The 16,254-nt window shown below is 43.9% G+C and overlaps 1 protein-coding gene across 1 annotated transcript in view; it reads left to right on the plus strand.

The window, feature by feature from the left end:
- The window catches only part of AP3D1 (adaptor related protein complex 3 subunit delta 1), a 3,080,434-nt gene that overhangs the window by 2,678,415 nt on the left and 385,765 nt on the right, over positions 1 to 16,254 (plus strand). Inside the window, exon 32 of the mRNA XM_044055492.1 lies at positions 377 to 465. Coding sequence (XP_043911427.1) covers positions 377 to 465 — 89 coding nt within the window. The remainder of the gene's footprint in view (positions 1 to 376; positions 466 to 16,254) is intronic.

Genomic DNA, 16,254 nt, shown 5'->3' on the forward strand with positions numbered 1-16,254 from the left:
GCAATGCAGCATGAATAAATAGTGCACTTGTCTTCATGCTGCTAGGAGCTGAGGAGGTAATTGAGACTGACTTGTCATTACATAGCAGCATAGTTTAGAGTCTGTGACTGGGAAGTGCTTTCCTAGGTACCCAGGCATTAGCAATTTCCATTCCTCTTGTTTGCATCTCATTAGTTCTCTAAGAAGGAAAACTGATCCACTGATTCTGTAATCTAATCACTGGATGAAGAAGATGAGCCATTGCTATTGCAGTAAGTAGCTCTTAGAATTATACTTTGTCTTTCAAATGCAGCTTGATTCAAATCGAGCAAGACTTTAATGAGAAGTGCATATGCATTGTAAAGCAAAATGTGTTTTGTTGTATTTGTTAAATTAGGTATCGCAAACGAGGCTCGGTTTGTGTTCACTGTCCAGAGTGTCGTTATGCCCCAGAAGTTGAAGGGAACTCTGACGTACATAGTTAAAGTAAGTATTCAAAGAAATGTAATCTGCTGAAAATCGGGTGTTAATTTGGTAAAAAACTTTGTATAAATGTCAGTCTTCTTACTGGCAACAACAAGCTTTGTCCTTTGTGTTCCACACTGATCTGGGCTGTCTGCCTGCCATCCCTTCCTCCCATGATGTGGGACAGGAAATATGCTGATGACACAGACACTGGGATAGTCGTGAGACCCATTGCTGATATGGTAATGTCCTGCAGAGGTATGCAGGTGACCTGCATTAATCCTAGAAATAGTGTCATTAAACCATGGGCATCCATATATGATAGACCATAAACTTATTCAAGCAGTTCCCAATGTGAAGGAGCTGGGGTAACTATAGATAACCAATTTAAAATTTGGCTACCAATTGTTTTGTTTAACTGTTAAACAATAATAAAGGGCATTCTGACAGCTATTTGTAGAAGGAAAGGTAAGTGTTATCGTAATATTTTTTTTTTTTATTTATTTTACATTTGTTGACCGGGATAGTCCGACTGGATGCATGTCCATTTTCAGCAGAGGCTCGGGGAGAAAAGCTCCAAGGGTAAGCAGATACAGCATTACATAATACCAGCATTACATATTACAAACAGACTATTTACAGAGATTACATAAGTAAGCAAGTTAAACAAGTTCCACAGGTTACAGTTCATCCTGAGCACAAGTCAGGATTAAATTAAATTACACAGTAAACTGCTTAACAGATTTTTACACATTCGAGTTAGCCTGGCTTGATACATTGACATAGCCAGTTAAGTGACAAATGTTGTTTGAGTCTAGTTTTAAATTGACCTAAGGTGGAAAGTAAGGTAATATCAGCTGGAAGAGAGTTCCAGGATCTACTTACAGAGAGATCTAATACATCACATTTATATAGATCATGGTAGGTATAGGGTATATGTTTATACCAAATCCTGTGTTTATACGCAGAAGGCATCCAGAAGTGACCCTGACAGTCTCTTTATAATGATTGACTGAAAATATTACATTTTCATCTTCTTGCATATAGACTGATGATGATCTTATGAAAGTGTCTCACTAATGGAAATATGTTCTCAGCATTTACTGTCCCCTGTATCAGTGCCAGGAACTGGAATTTGTTGTTCACATTACTTGTTGCTTACTCCCAAGTTAAGAATGATAGCTTTTTGTTCAAACGTAGGTAGGTTGTGGAATTCCTTACCATTAAATTTTAAGGTGGCGTCCTCTCTTGCTTTACTTAAGACAGGTTTAAATAGCTGAACTGGTGAGTCAGTTTCTGATTCAAAACTTTATGGGGACAAACTCCTAAGTGACTTCTTCTGAGGCCTTGAGATTGTCAAAACCATTGTACACTATTGTTGTACATTGTAAGCATTTGTACCACAGTGCTGACCTACAAGTAAGGTGTATGTGGCATTAAATTTATGGGAGCAATCTATTTACACTGATTCTGTAAAGTCATGCTGATCCCTTAAGTGCTTACTGTGTGCTTAGGAATTTCATTTGTTATCTGTTTTAGCCTGTTCAGGTTTGTGAGGATCTGGAGCCTTAGGTCTTTTATGTCCCTGTCAATGCCTGTTCTGGACTTCCTTAGTTAAAACATGAAACATTGGAGAAGCTGGCACATCTCTGTGGGTCTGAGGAGAGGGAAGTGCTGGCAAAAAACGCCTTACTGCAGCTCGTGTTGTGGCTTCCATGTAGCCCACTGTAATTTTGACTTTTGGTGATCGAACTGGTGCATCAGGCTCCTTGAAATGCTTCAGCGATCTAGCATAGCTGAAGTTGTCCTCTGTATGGATGAGTTCAGGCAGGCTGTTTTTGATGCCTTCTGAGGAGACGTTCTCTTTGGATCAGCCATCCAGAATTTAGCTATGGGAAACAGTTGTTGACTTGAGTAGCAATTCTTTATTGCTACCTCTTTGGCTGCTTCTAGGTCATCTTATTTCTATTGGAGGAAGAAGGTTTCTCATAGGATGAGGAAGGTTGTAATATGTCAGGTGGTCTTACCTTAGCTGCATTCAAGACCAAATGACTCGGGAGAGCAAGTACAACAGATTGGCACTCTCATATGTGGTTATTGCACATCACTTATTATGTAGGCATTGTTTTCAAGTTTCCCTGAGTTTGAAAAGCCCTAACCATAGATAAAAGCATTCCCATTGTAGTCGTGGATGGGCAGTTCTTACATCTGTAAAGTCTGCATCTAGAAGGTGTTGCATTCGGAGGTGAACAACTCTTGTGATATGAGTATTATGTACTTCTCAGAAGTGTTTTAGGTATGGTTTCTCCATTGAAAATCGGCTAGGAGTTCTGCTCCTGCCTTTTCGTTATTCTGTAGTGGATCAGGAAACTTCAGCCTTTCCTGGATCTTGTCAGCTTCAGCAAGCACATGTGGTACATCATGTTGTAGGTGGTGACTCACTCACTGGTCAAAGCCCTGCTGACACTCGACACCTTGAATCATTGCCAGTGATTATTCCAGTGGGTAGCTCCTTTGGTTCACCGTGGGTCGGCACCACTTCAAGTATGAGATGCTGTAATTGGGTCTGATATCTCATCCCGCTCTGTATTAGTAATGATAGTAAAGGTCTCCTACAACATTCTTCTCCATCTCTTTGAGGTTTGAGGGGCTTCCTGGTAGTGACTTGGCATGGGCACGCCAGGTATTACAGTTTCTTGTGAGTCTTTATAGAACTGCTAAGTTGGGCACATTATAATATCTTTTTCTCCTACATACAGAGATGACCAACAAGCTAATGTACCTGAGGACATTTGTACTTGTCCTGAGCTTTCAGAAGCTGCAGTTGACGCTGAAGTGACAGTGGATAAACAGTCACATTTTCTAGACTGTTTTCTGTTGAAAGACCCTTCTAGTCATGTTTTGAGATATTGGACATGCTCCCCAAGTCACATTTTGATCATCTCTTGTTGCAGAAGAGTCCATTGATGATCCTAACAAGACAGTGCTTTGTGAACAGGTGGGGAGGCTGCATTATATCCTTTATGATCCATGGTAAGTGGACCCTCCCAGAGAGGATTTTGTATATCAGCCAGCTGGAATGATGGACAGTGTGTCTTGTCCAGATGACTTTGAGGTGTGAATTGAACCCGGATCCTATTCTGATCCTGTGGGACAGCCAGTGTATGTCCTAGTATGTGAGTAAGCAGTGCAACTTACACTCGTGCCACCTGTGTGGACAGGTGATGCGTCATAGTCGGGGGCATCACTCTTACCAGCACTTCACATTGTTAGACAAGTAAGTGTGCTGGTAGACTCCCAGAGCTGCAGTTTCCCTCCATTCCTATACTTGGACTGAGCGAATTCAAGAATCCTGCCTGTTTAAGCACTTTTAGAAACAGACCAGTGAGATCAACCTGTTCTCCACTCGAGAAATTAGATGTCCTTCTGGTCATCTATTATAGTATTCCTTGCATGAGACAGTTGCCTGCCAAGGCTATAACCTGATATTGGCCAGTATATCAAAGTCTTTTACTACATTAGGGTGCACAGTACATCTGAATAGACCACTACAGACATCAGCCATAAAAGAGATGTATGCACGCACCATCCTCAGAATTTTTTTGCCGCCAGTTGGATCACCAGTCCTAGATGTCGTTTTGCTGCTGGAATCGCTTGCCTTGCTGGGGAAACCTTTTTTGTTCTTTACTGCTCCTTATTTTTGATTGAGGTTATCATCATCCAGGAAAGGTAAGTGTGACTGTGGAAGACAGATTCCACATAAGGATAGTCATTCCCAGAGTCTCTTCCGTCTCGGGCCCCAACACGACCATATAAATTGTTCAACTTGTCAGTCTTTTGTGCCCAAGACCCTCCATAGTAGTCTATTGTCCCTCGCTGTCTAGTTAGAAAATCAACACTTAAGCCTTTAGTATGATGGAAAGTTCCTCAGACCCTACGACAGAGACTGTCAAGTGTAAGGCCAAAAAAACAAGGCCTGACACTGAAGCTGTACCTCTCGATATGGATGTCTGTCCAGAAGCACATGAGAGCTTGGAGACATGCTCGATCACAGATCCAGATACAGAGGCCATGCCCGGCTTGGCTCCAGACATATGCAAGTCCGGAGAGATAACACAGACATCGACTCACAGTGTCCAGGGGGAACCCAGGCTCATCATGTCTGAAGGCCCCAGAGGAATTACCGAGATCATGGTTAGAGAGGACGTTGACTTGAACTTTGTTGAATATAGGCCTACATCCAGCCCTCCTCCTTTGCATCGGATGGACATCCCTGCAAAGAAGAATCAAAAAACTCGACAAGTCTCTCCACCTCCAACCCACAGAAGGAATGGCAGAATTTCACCCAAGGCCTTTTTAAGGCATTCACGGCGCGAAGGCATCTCTCAAGTCGGCCAGCTTCCCCTCCTGCCTGGCCTAACTCCCCTGAGAAAAGACCTAGGCCCCTAGTCACCTCAGAGGAAGACTCCTCATCCGAAGAGGAGAGTGATTCTCTGGATTATTCATCCCAAATCCAGTCACCCTTACGTTATGCTTCTCCTGAAGAAGATTTGAATGGAACAGAATCTCCTATGGAGGAAATTTCCTTTGGGGGGAAACCATTTCTAGGAGGCGAGATCATTTTAAGTGGGACAATACAGAGATGTCTGAGGTCCAAAAACGTTGTTGTGACCTCCTGTAAGTACCGTCCCTAGTCCTTCTGCCATGCCTCTTGTCATTCCAGCCCTTCCGCTCACCCTGACTCAGCCTCCACCTCCAAAAAAGCCAGACAGGTACTGCAACATACCTAAGGACTGCAATTTCCTATTCAAGGCCCATGTGGCTGATCCCTCTGTGATATCAGTAGACTCTGATAAGGCCTCCAGGTCACTAGGACAAGGATAGTAGACAGCTGGAGATGCTGGGCAAGAAAATGTATACCTCAGCACCTTCGACTTTCAGAGCAGTGAACTACCAGACCCATATGACCAAGTACAATCTGGAACTCTTGTCATAGATCTCCAATTTAGTGTCAGATATGCCAGACTCTGAGAACAAAGCCTTGGCATCTTCCCTTATTGCTTCCTCCTCTCAGGTAGCCAGGCATTTGTAGAGGCCTCCTCATGAGCTGCAGCATCTTCCTGTGCCCTAAAGAGATTTGCCTGGCTAAGGCTTCATCCCCTCCCTGAGGACATACAAGCAAAACTAATGGATGTTCCAGTTCCATTCTTTTTGGCAAACCCTTCATAGAATTTTTCAAATCCCTGCAAGAAAAGAGCAAGGAACTTAAAGACCTTAAACACATTTTGGTCTCCCCTGTGCCTAAGTCCCACAGGAATTACCTTGCAAAAAGGTGTTTGTATGCAGGCAATCCTGGCCCCACCAAACAAAACCCCAAAAAAGGTCCAAGAAAACTCACCAGTTCTCCTGTACTACTTCTTCCTCCCATCTCGCTAAGCAACCCTTTTCCCAATAGGACGGGCTCTTCCTCGTGACTCCTCAAGCAATCTGGGCAATCTCCCCCTCTCCTTGCACTTTACCCTTTCCTTTCCTTCCTGGGATCTCATCACTCAAGACTCCTGGGTCCCAATCAATATAAAAAGGGGATACTTCATGGTCTGGCACACTGTGCCCTGCCCCCATTCAGTGGTATCCCCCAGACACCAAAAGAATAGGAACCTCTTTTTCCCCCAGTTCCGCAAAACCTACTATTCATGGTTATTCTTAGTTCCCAGGAAGGAAGGTCCTTGGAAGACCCATCCTAGACCTCTCCTATCTCAATAACTTTCTGAAAGTTCCCTCCTTCATAATGCTGACTCTCCAAACACTTTTGCCTCTCATCCTCCCTCAAGCATTCCTAGCATCCATAGGCATCAAGGATGCCTACCTTCATAGCCCCATACACCCCCAATACAGGAAATTCCTAAGCGTCTCTGTGGGATCCTTGCATTTTCAGATGTTCATCGTGTTTCACTGTTGCAGTCATTACACTTGGGTTATCCTGCTGGCAGGCAACCCGCAGTTGGCCCGAGTTCCAAAGTCTTGGTCCAGCGTCGGTTGCTGTCACCTCTTACCTGACGTCAGTGCGCCAGGGGTATAAAAGATGCAACCGACACCATTTTCTTCAGTCTTTCTTGCCGCGCGGTGCCCGAAGCAAAAGCAGTTCGCAAGTGCCGGTCGGCCGACTCCTGAGATTTTCAAAATCGAGTTTCAGATCTGAAGTCTTCAATGAAGCTAAGTACCCCATTGGGGAAACTTTTTGTTGCTCCAGACTGATGTCAGTAAAAGTTAATAATTGTATTTCTTGTGAGGAGCAAATACCTCATAATGACTTCCACTCTTACTGTATTCCTTGCCTAGGCCCTGACCACGACGTTACCAGTTGTCGGCTTTGTGCTAGATTCAATAAACGCACTATTAAACGTCGGTTTGATTTTGCTTTACATTATTTTGGCCGAAGGTTTAATTACATGATGCCGTCGGAACAACCGTTCACCGGAATTTATAAAAAACGACGCAATGACAAAGAAAAGGACAGGCATTCGAGGTCCAAAACCGACGACGAAGCCTCTCTATGCCAGTCGCCGGTTCTCAGTGAGGCGCTTTCGCAGCCCCTGACACTCGCTACCTCAGAGCCACAGGCCGTAACCGACAGCCACGTGGAGACACCGAGGACTGTGGAAACACAAGGTATTGGGCCTACGGAAGCTATTATCTCAGATGGGTCCGGAGCCGCTGAGCAGGCATCGGCTTCTGAGGGTGTTTTCAGACCTTCACAGCTTACAATTAAGCCCACTACAGCTGCCAAGGCAAAGTCAAAGACACCATTAAAGACAAGGAAACAAGTACAGTATTCCCCAGAACAGTCATCCATGCCAAAGAAACAGATGCTTAAAATGGCCGAAGACCTAATTACTTTAATCAGGGGTTCCCATCCCCCTCCTGACAAAAGGCCTAGGCAAGACACTGACTATGATTCCTCTGATCAGGATTCTATTTCCTCTGATTCCTCTTCTGATCAGGGATATTCTCTCCCTCCCTATGAGGACTCTGATGCAGAAGAGTCTATACCTTCAGCCTGTCCGCCTGAGGATTATTCTTTTGGCGAAACCCTGCACACCATGAGGGAGCATTTCCATTGGGAGAGCCAGGATTATTCAGAATCCAAGAAAAGGCTTGGAGACTTCCTTTTATTGCCTCAGCACAGGCCCCTGGCTATCCCCCCCTGTGCTTGATATTGTTGATGATGTTTTCTCTGAATCCAGTCGGTCTCCTGATTCTTTACCCCTTGCACCAGTCAAGCCAGACAGGTACTACAGGGTCCCTGACTCTCATAAATTTCTTTACAAAAACCCCGCTGCAGACCCAGAAACAATTTCCCAGGGTCCTAAAGGGGTTAAGGCTTCCACTGCTAAAAAATCCTGTCCCCTCGGATAGGGATTCCAGAGCTCTGGACAGATGGGGGGAAAAGTTTACACTTCTGCTACTTTAGCTGTAAGGGCTTTAAATTGCCAGTTTCACATGCTTAAATATCAACAGTACCTCATATCATTGTTAAAACAGAAAATGGTTTGTAATTCAGAAAGTCCTGACAGTAAAGAAATGCAGGATTTATTGCATGCAGTTGAACAAGTGGGAAAGCATACTCTGCAGTGTGGTTTTGATTCATTAGAGGCTTCTTGTAGAGCCGCAGTTACAGGCTCTGTTATTCAAAGACATGCTTGGTTGAAAGAACAAAGTTTACCTGACCATGTTAAAGTAAAATTATTGGATGCTCCACTACAGCATGATACTTTGTTTGGTGTTAAGGCAGAAGAGGTGTTAAAGAAAATGGAGGATAAAGCAAAATCAATGCAGACAGTGAAGGATTTCTTATAGGTTCAACCACCTAGATTTAGCAGAAACTGGACTTCAAAAAATTGGTCCTTTCCAGTGTCAGACAGACCACAAAGAAGCAGATACAGATGCCCAAGAGGCAGGTCTCAGCCCCAAGGATCCTACAGACCTAAACAATGGGGTGCTTCAGCCCCCAAAGGAGGAGAAGACAAATCACAGCCTTATAGGAAACAGTCCCAATGACTTCCCCCTACAGATGCCAAGCACTTACCTTTTGGCAGCACCCCTAGGGGGAAAGCTAGCGCATAATCACCCAGGACAAATGGGTACTTAATATTGTTTCTCAGGGTTACAGGTTCCACTTTCACACTTCCAAAATCAAAAGGTATGCCAGACCTGCCACAAAACCAATGGCCAGAGGCACAAAAACAGATTGCTGCTCTTATGGACATGGGAGCTATTCAAAGAGTTCCTCAGCAAGAACAGGGACAAGGATTTTACTCAAGATTTTTCTTAGTACCCAGAAAGGACAAAGCCTGGAGGCCCATTCTGGATCTTTCATCTCTAAACACTTACCTGGATGTTCCGAAATTCAAAATGTTGACATTACAGCAGCTTCTTTCCATGCTGGGCAAGAAAGCTTGGCTCGTGACTTTGGACCTCAAGGAGGCATACCTGCATGTCCCAATCAGACAATCTTGCAGAAGATACCTCAGATTCATAGCAGGCTCAATGCATTACCAATTCTCTGCACTGCCCTTTGGCTTGTCTACTGCGCCCAGGGTCTTCACAAAATGCCTGGCACCAGTAATTGCATTTTGCAGACAGAAAGGAATTCAAATATATCCGTACCTGGATGTCTGCCTTATTCAAGCAGAGAGCAAGGACATTCCTCTAAAGCATCTGGCATTTTTAAAAAAGTTACTAAGTTGCCTGGGGTACACAGTAAATGAAAAGAAATCAAAACTAGTGCCCTCACAAGAAATAATATTCCTGGGTGCAAGCTTAAATACAACTGCCCAGATGGCTTATCTCACACTGACAAGCAAAGGCAACTGACTCATTACTTTCAAATGATGGCAACAAAAACCCAGCTCCCTGCAAGAAAAATTCTGCAGGCCCTGGGCTTCATGGCATCCTGCATTCTACTAATTCCATATGCAAAACTGCATATAAGGAAACTACAGTGGTACCTAAAGAATGTATGGTCTCAACACTGTCAAAGTTTGGAAACAGTTATACCACTAATCCCTTGCCTTCAACAGGGAGTTTCAATGGTGGGCTCAAGCTTGTCACCTCAACAAGGGACAGCCTTTTACACAACCCACAGCCAGGCAAACACTGACAACAGATGCATCGGATTACGCCTGGGAAGCTCACATGGCAGGCAAATGTATTCAGGGCATGTGGACCGCAGAACAAAGGCATCTTCACATCAATCAAAAAGAGATGCTAGCTGTACAAAATGCCCTTATAGCTTTCAAGGACCTGCTGCATCCAGGACAACTACTACTAAAGACAGACAACACCAAAGTTATGTGGTACATAAACAAGCAAGGGGGCAAACACTCCTACCCCCTCTGCAGACAAGCCATGACCTTGTGGAGCACAGCTATAAACCGTCAAGTTCATCTGCAAGCACAATTCCTGCCAGGATAGAAAAACACACTGGCAGACGACTTAAGCAGAAACATCATGGATCCCTGCGAATGGGAATTGAATCCACAAATATTCAGAATGATAACACAGAAATGGTGGAGCCCGGACATAGATCTGTTTGCATCCCCAATAAACTGCCAGCTACAAAAATTCTGCACAAGGAGTTACCATCCACAAGCATGGAAAGTGGATGCCCTCTCATTCAGCTGGGAGAACCTACAAGTGTACGCTTTCCTACCACTATCCCTCCTGCCAAAGGTACTCATAAAAACCAGGCAAGAAGAGCCAAAGATGATCCTGATTGCACCAGACTGGCCACGCCAGCACTGGTACCCAATCTTAAGGAGCTTAGCACAAGAACCACCCTGGATTTTGCCTCAAATCCCACATCTGCTGACTCAGCACAGCAATCAAATACTACACAGCCAGCTAAAGACCTTAAATCTAGCTGCATGGAAGATTCCTTAGTCAAGCAAGCAATGCCTCTCTCCAAAGCTGTTATGGATGTCATGCTGGAGGCCAGAAGGCCAAGTACCAGGAAAGCCCATTCGGATAAATGGAAGAGATTCTGTGCCTGGAACCAAGCTCACAGCCTTGACCCTCTTGTCCCAAACATTCCTCAGATACTACAATACTTAACTGAGATACTGGACAAAGGACTCTCCTTCTCATCCATCAAGATCCACGCCTCTGCCATCTCTGCTCATTACAACACGGATCCACCAATTTTCTCTAATCCTCTGTTAAAACAGTACCTCAGAGGGGCTAAAAACATAAGACCGCCCCATAGAACACCTGCTCCAGCTTAGGACCTCATCTTTGTTTTGGAAAAACTAACTTTACCTCCTTTTGAGCCAGCTCACACAGCAGAATTAAAATATATCTTTTGGAAAACTGCTTTGCTCCTGGCAATAACATCAGCACGAAGAGTTTCAGAATTACAGGCACTAATGGCAGTGGAACCTTTCCTCATTTTCCACCAGGACAGGGTGTCTTTAAGAACTAACCCTACATTTATGCCAAAGGTGGTATCCAGTGTGGCTCTAAACCAAACTATTCACCTGCCAACTTTTTATCTTAAACCACAGAATAAAGGGGAGAGACTACTGCACTCTTTGGACATTCACATGCAGTTACGCTTCTACCTGGACAAAACCAAAGCTTTCAGAAAATCTGAGCAATTATTGGTAGCATATGCTGCAGGAGCACAGGGAAAAGCCATTTCAAAACAGACAGTTTCAAAATGGATAGGACATTGTATACGTTTCTGCTACACATACCATGGAAAACCTGTACCTAGCAGCATTAGATCTCACTCCACCAGGGCAACAGCCACTTCAGCTGCCTACCTCAGGGGAGTACATACCAAGGATATTTTGGAAGCAGCAACTTGGAGTTCTGTTGTACATACCTTCACCAAGCATTACCATCTGCCTCTATACTCTAAATCCAGAGCTGGCTTCGCCACTGCAGTGCTGCAGGGCCTTATAGTCACCCCTAATGCCTTATAGAACCAGCCACCCTACCTCAGCTTTGGGATTCTACCCAAGTGTAATGACTGCAGCAGTGTAACACGATGAACATAGTACAGTTTTGTACCTACCATAAATGTAGATGTTCGAGTGTAGACACTGCTGCAGTCCAGGTTACCCTCCCTCCTTCCCCTCTTACTGGACTGGTACGTACCTATGTCTTCTACCCTTACTACCTATGGGGAGTATTTGTTGGTAGCTGTAAGTTGTTTTTTGCTTTTCTCATGTATGTTTTGTTAGCAATTGGAATTGTCTACCTATTTGGAGGCACCTGACATCTGGGGCAAGAAAAACTGAAGAAAATGGCGTCGGCAGCATCTTATATACCCCTGTCGCACTGACGTCAGGGAGGAGGCGACATCAACCGACACCGGACCAAGACTTTGGAACTCAGGCCAACTGGGGAACTGCCTGATGGCAGGATAACCCAAGTGTAATGACTGCAGCAGTGTATACACTCGAACATCTACATTTATGGTAGGTACAAAATTGTACTTTACTGTTATTTTTTTTAATTAATTTATCCTTTGTTGACCAGGTTAATCCCATTAGGCTAGTGGCCTATTTACAGGAGAGACCTAAGGTGGTATGTATACTACTAGGGGATATTTGGCTAGGCATCTGGGGACTTCTTTTCAATAGGTGCCATGGAATCTTTGACATCTACCTCTGGTGTAACCAGTTCAAGCAGATGGAGCCTTTTTTAATGTCTCGTCTGAAAGATGTAACCTGCTGGTTTAGCAGCTCTTTTGTTAGTCTTCTGAAAGATGTTTGTTATGGTTGTCACACTTCTGCTTGAAGGATCATGAGGCTTCAGTTACTTGTAAGACAGGAGTCAAAATTCTCTTTAAACCCACCCTTTCATAATTTTGATCCTTTTCTGGAGGCAGAAACCAGAAAAGAGATTGCGTGCCTTTCACACTATGGATACATGCCTCTTATCCATCTGAAGAGGATACAGGAGTTCAGGAGATCTAAGCAGTAGTCTCATTTGTTTCATAGAAGGAGGCAGGGAGAGATCTACAGTGGCCAAGTAAACCTTTGAGAGAGGGTTCCTAAATGTATTGTTTGTTTTCATTAGACATCTAAGCAGCCACAGGAAATCGCTTTCAGGGGCTGCTTCAGGTGAGGCTACTTTTGTAGGTTTATAGATACCCCAGGGTACTGCATCTTGTGCCCATTTATATCTTGCCAGTATCCTTCCTTAGGCCACACCTCTTTTCCCCAAGAAGACCATACCAGTCAGTCTTGTTATAAATTGGTGGATATTTGTCCGGTCGTCTAGATTATGTTTAAAGGAAGATAGTGAGTTTCACTGCTGAACGTGTAGGGATGTTTATTTAAGAGGTTTGGAAGGTGCTGGGTTTATAAGCCTAGCCCTTCTCCGTGCTTGTTTATCTTTTGGAAAAGATTTGGGTCGCTGTTCTAGTCTTGGTGGAGCCATTGGACTTCTGGAGATGCAGGATATCCAGGAGAGCATGGTCTGTAATGGAGCCATTGGACTTCTGGTGATGCAGATTATCCAAGAGAGCATGGTCTGTAATGGAACAGCAGATGAGACGGAGCTCTGCCTTCGGTGTCTGTAAGGCACTGAATAGAGGGGTAGAACTTTCAGCCTGTCTTAATAGCTTATGGACTTTAGGCCTGTTATCTTTTTGATTAGGGAATCTTTGGAGGTCTTTGCAATTTTTTTTGAATATTTACCGAGATACATTCCAAAGGGTGCTTTGTGCGCAATAATTTGTCAACCAGTGATTGCCACTTTAAACTTTGATGATATTTCTTTGGCAGTTATTTCTTTGGCAGTTAGTGGTTTGTGTAAAAGAATTTCTTGAAAATAGTTGTCACGATTGTCACAAACAGAGGGAATTCTCAACCAAAGTTGATAGGTCCCTGTTTAGATTTTAATTTTGTAGTGGTGTGTTGTCTGTACAGTATGATGTCCCCCAAAAGTGGTGATACCTGCACTTGTTAGCATTTAGTTTAAGCTCATTTTAGTCCACCAAGAGTTTACCAGGGAGGGATTAGGTATTAGAGTGAGACTGAATAACAGCTCTCAGTTTGCAGTTATCTGCAAACCTTGCTAGCTGCATGTCTTTGTTCTGTGCTTGGACATCTAAGAAGTGAAGGTCAAAAAGGAAAGGCTGCTTCATTAGGTCCTGAAGAGGGACATTCGTAAGGAAAGGCTGCTTCATTAGGTCCTGAAGAGGGACATTCATAAGGAAAGGCTGCTTCATTAGGTCCTGAAGAGGGACATTCATAAGGAAAGGCTGCTTCATTAGGTCCTGAAGAGGGACATTCATAAGGAAAGGCTGCTTCATTAGGTCCTGAAGAGGGACATTCATAAGGAAAGGCTGCTTCATTAGGTCCTGAAGAGGGACATTCATAAGGAAAGGCTGCTTCATTAGGTCCTGAAGAGGGACATTCATAAGGAAAGGCTGCTTCATTAGGTCCTGAAGAGGGACATTCATAAGGAAAGGCTGCTTCATTAGGTCCTGAAGAGGGACATTCATAAGGAAAGGCTGCTTCATTAGGTCCTGAAGAGGGACATTCATAAGGAAAGGCTGCTTCATTAGGTCCTGAAGAGGGACATTCATAAGGAAAGGCTGCTTCATTAGGTCCTGAAGAGGGACATTCATAAGGAAAGGCTGCTTCATTAGGTCCTGAAGAGGGACATTCATAAGGAAAGGCTGCTTCATTAGGTCCTGAAGAGGGACATTCATAAGGAAAGGCTGCTTCATTAGGTCCTGAAGAGGGACATTCATAAGGAAAGGCTGCTTCATTAGGTCCTGAAGAGGGATCATTAAGAAGAGCTGCTTCATTAGGTCCTGAAGAGGGACATTCATAAGGAAAGGCTGCTTCATTAGGTCCTGAAGAGGGACATTCATAAGGAAAGGCTGCTTCATTAGGTCCTGAAGAGGGACATTCATAAGGAAAGGCTGCTTCATTAGGTCCTGAAGAGGGACATTCATAAGGAAAGGCTGCTTCATTAGGTCCTGAAGAGGGACATTCATAAGGAAAGGCTGCTTCATTAGATCTTGAAGAGGGACATTCATGGTCACTTTCATACTTTCTGTTGAGGCACCTGAAGCCCGCACTGGGTTCTGTCTTTCAACCAGTTTCCAAGGCATTGTACCACATAGGAGTTTTTCAGAAGTCAAAGTAAATTTTATTGTCATTCAGGAAGCACACAAGTGCAAAAACTGAATGAAATTCCATGTCTCTGGAATCAATGTGCAGACAACATATAGACTATTTTTCACAGAGATTTACACATGTAACGTCTAGCTGTTACATCACGGGCAGGCAGGACAGACTAATACTGCATATAATTGGAAAGACATCTTAACACTTTTTGCAGTGAACACTCACTTGCATTAGACTTTAGTATTGCACATGTACATAGTTAAGACATTGCATTGATTCTTCCACAGAAAGAAACATTTAAGTATTGCACTGTAAACATTAAAGTATTGCACTATGGACCTTAGAGTATTGCACTATGGTTAATTTACAAATTCGTAATGTGTATGGCACTGAAAGAAGAGATATTTTACTACCTTGATGCTGTTCTAGATGGCCTATAAGTTAACATTCATAGTGAATATTGCATTAAGTATTAGATGAGACTGGTAACCAGGTTAATGCACAATATGAGACAAACTGCTACAGTTTCTACTGACCCAGATGGCCATCGTGGAGCATAGTGGTTACTAGAGGTCAGCAGCTTGATGACATTAGGGAAGAAGCTGTTCCTGAATTTCGTAGTTCTGCAACGTATGCTTCAGAAGCACTTTCCGGATGATAGATGCAGGAACAGTCTGTAAGCAGGGTGAGTGCAGTCTTTAGTTATTCCTCTGGCCCTGCTGAGACATCTGGGTAAGTAAAAGTTGTGGATAGGTGGTAAGGTGGTCTTGATGATCCTCTCAGCTGTCTTCACCACTTTCTGGTTGGATATGCACACAGAGGTGGAGCAGCTTCTGCACCATACTATGAGGTTGTTCATCTGGATGCTTTCTATAGTACTTCTGTAAAAGGTAGTGAGAACTGTCGTTGGGAGATTCGCTCTCTTCAGCCTTCTCAAAAAGTGCAATCTCTGGTGCGCTTTCTGACTGTGGCATTTGTAGTGGTGTTTCAAGACAGGTCCTCATTAATGTGCACCCCAGAAACTTTGTGTTCTCACTGTTTCCACTATTTCCCCATTGATGGTAAGGGGAGAATGTTCCTTGCAATTTTTCCTGTGGTCCACAATTATCTCTTTTCTCTTTTTTACATTTAGTGCTAAGTTTTTATTTTCACACCAGGTAATCAGATGTTCTTCGTATTTCACTGTTGCAGTCATTACATTTGAGTAATCTGCTGGCAGGTTGCCCTCAGTCGGGGAACTGACGGGTGGCACGATGCCAGGGCATTTCTATGGCCTAGGCTTGTAAAGGCTCCAGGGCCATTAGCCTAGTACACACCTATGAACCTGTGAACAGCAAGGGACTTTGGTACACATCCTTTTGGGACTCCAGTGTTAAGACTGATACTGATTGAGGAATTGATGTTCTTCATCTCACATTGCTGCAGTCATAACCTGTGGGTAGTCCGCTGTCCTCGGTCGGCCCAAATACCAAAGTGTTAGGCTGGCATCGGTCATGGTCACTCAGATCTGACGTCAGTACGCCGTGGTACTAAAGCGCATGACCGACGTCATATCCTCAGTCTTACTTGCCGCATGGTCCGAAGCAGAAGCAGCGTTTGCAAGTGCCGTTCGGCGTCCTGAAATTTTCGTATTCTGAGTTTCAGACCGAAAACCAAG

Source organism: Protopterus annectens, chromosome 13.part0 (genome assembly GCF_019279795.1).
Source record: "Protopterus annectens isolate FY-2018-M chromosome 13.part0, PAN1.0, whole genome shotgun sequence".
Lineage (NCBI taxonomy): Eukaryota > Metazoa > Chordata > Ceratodontiformes > Protopteridae > Protopterus > Protopterus annectens.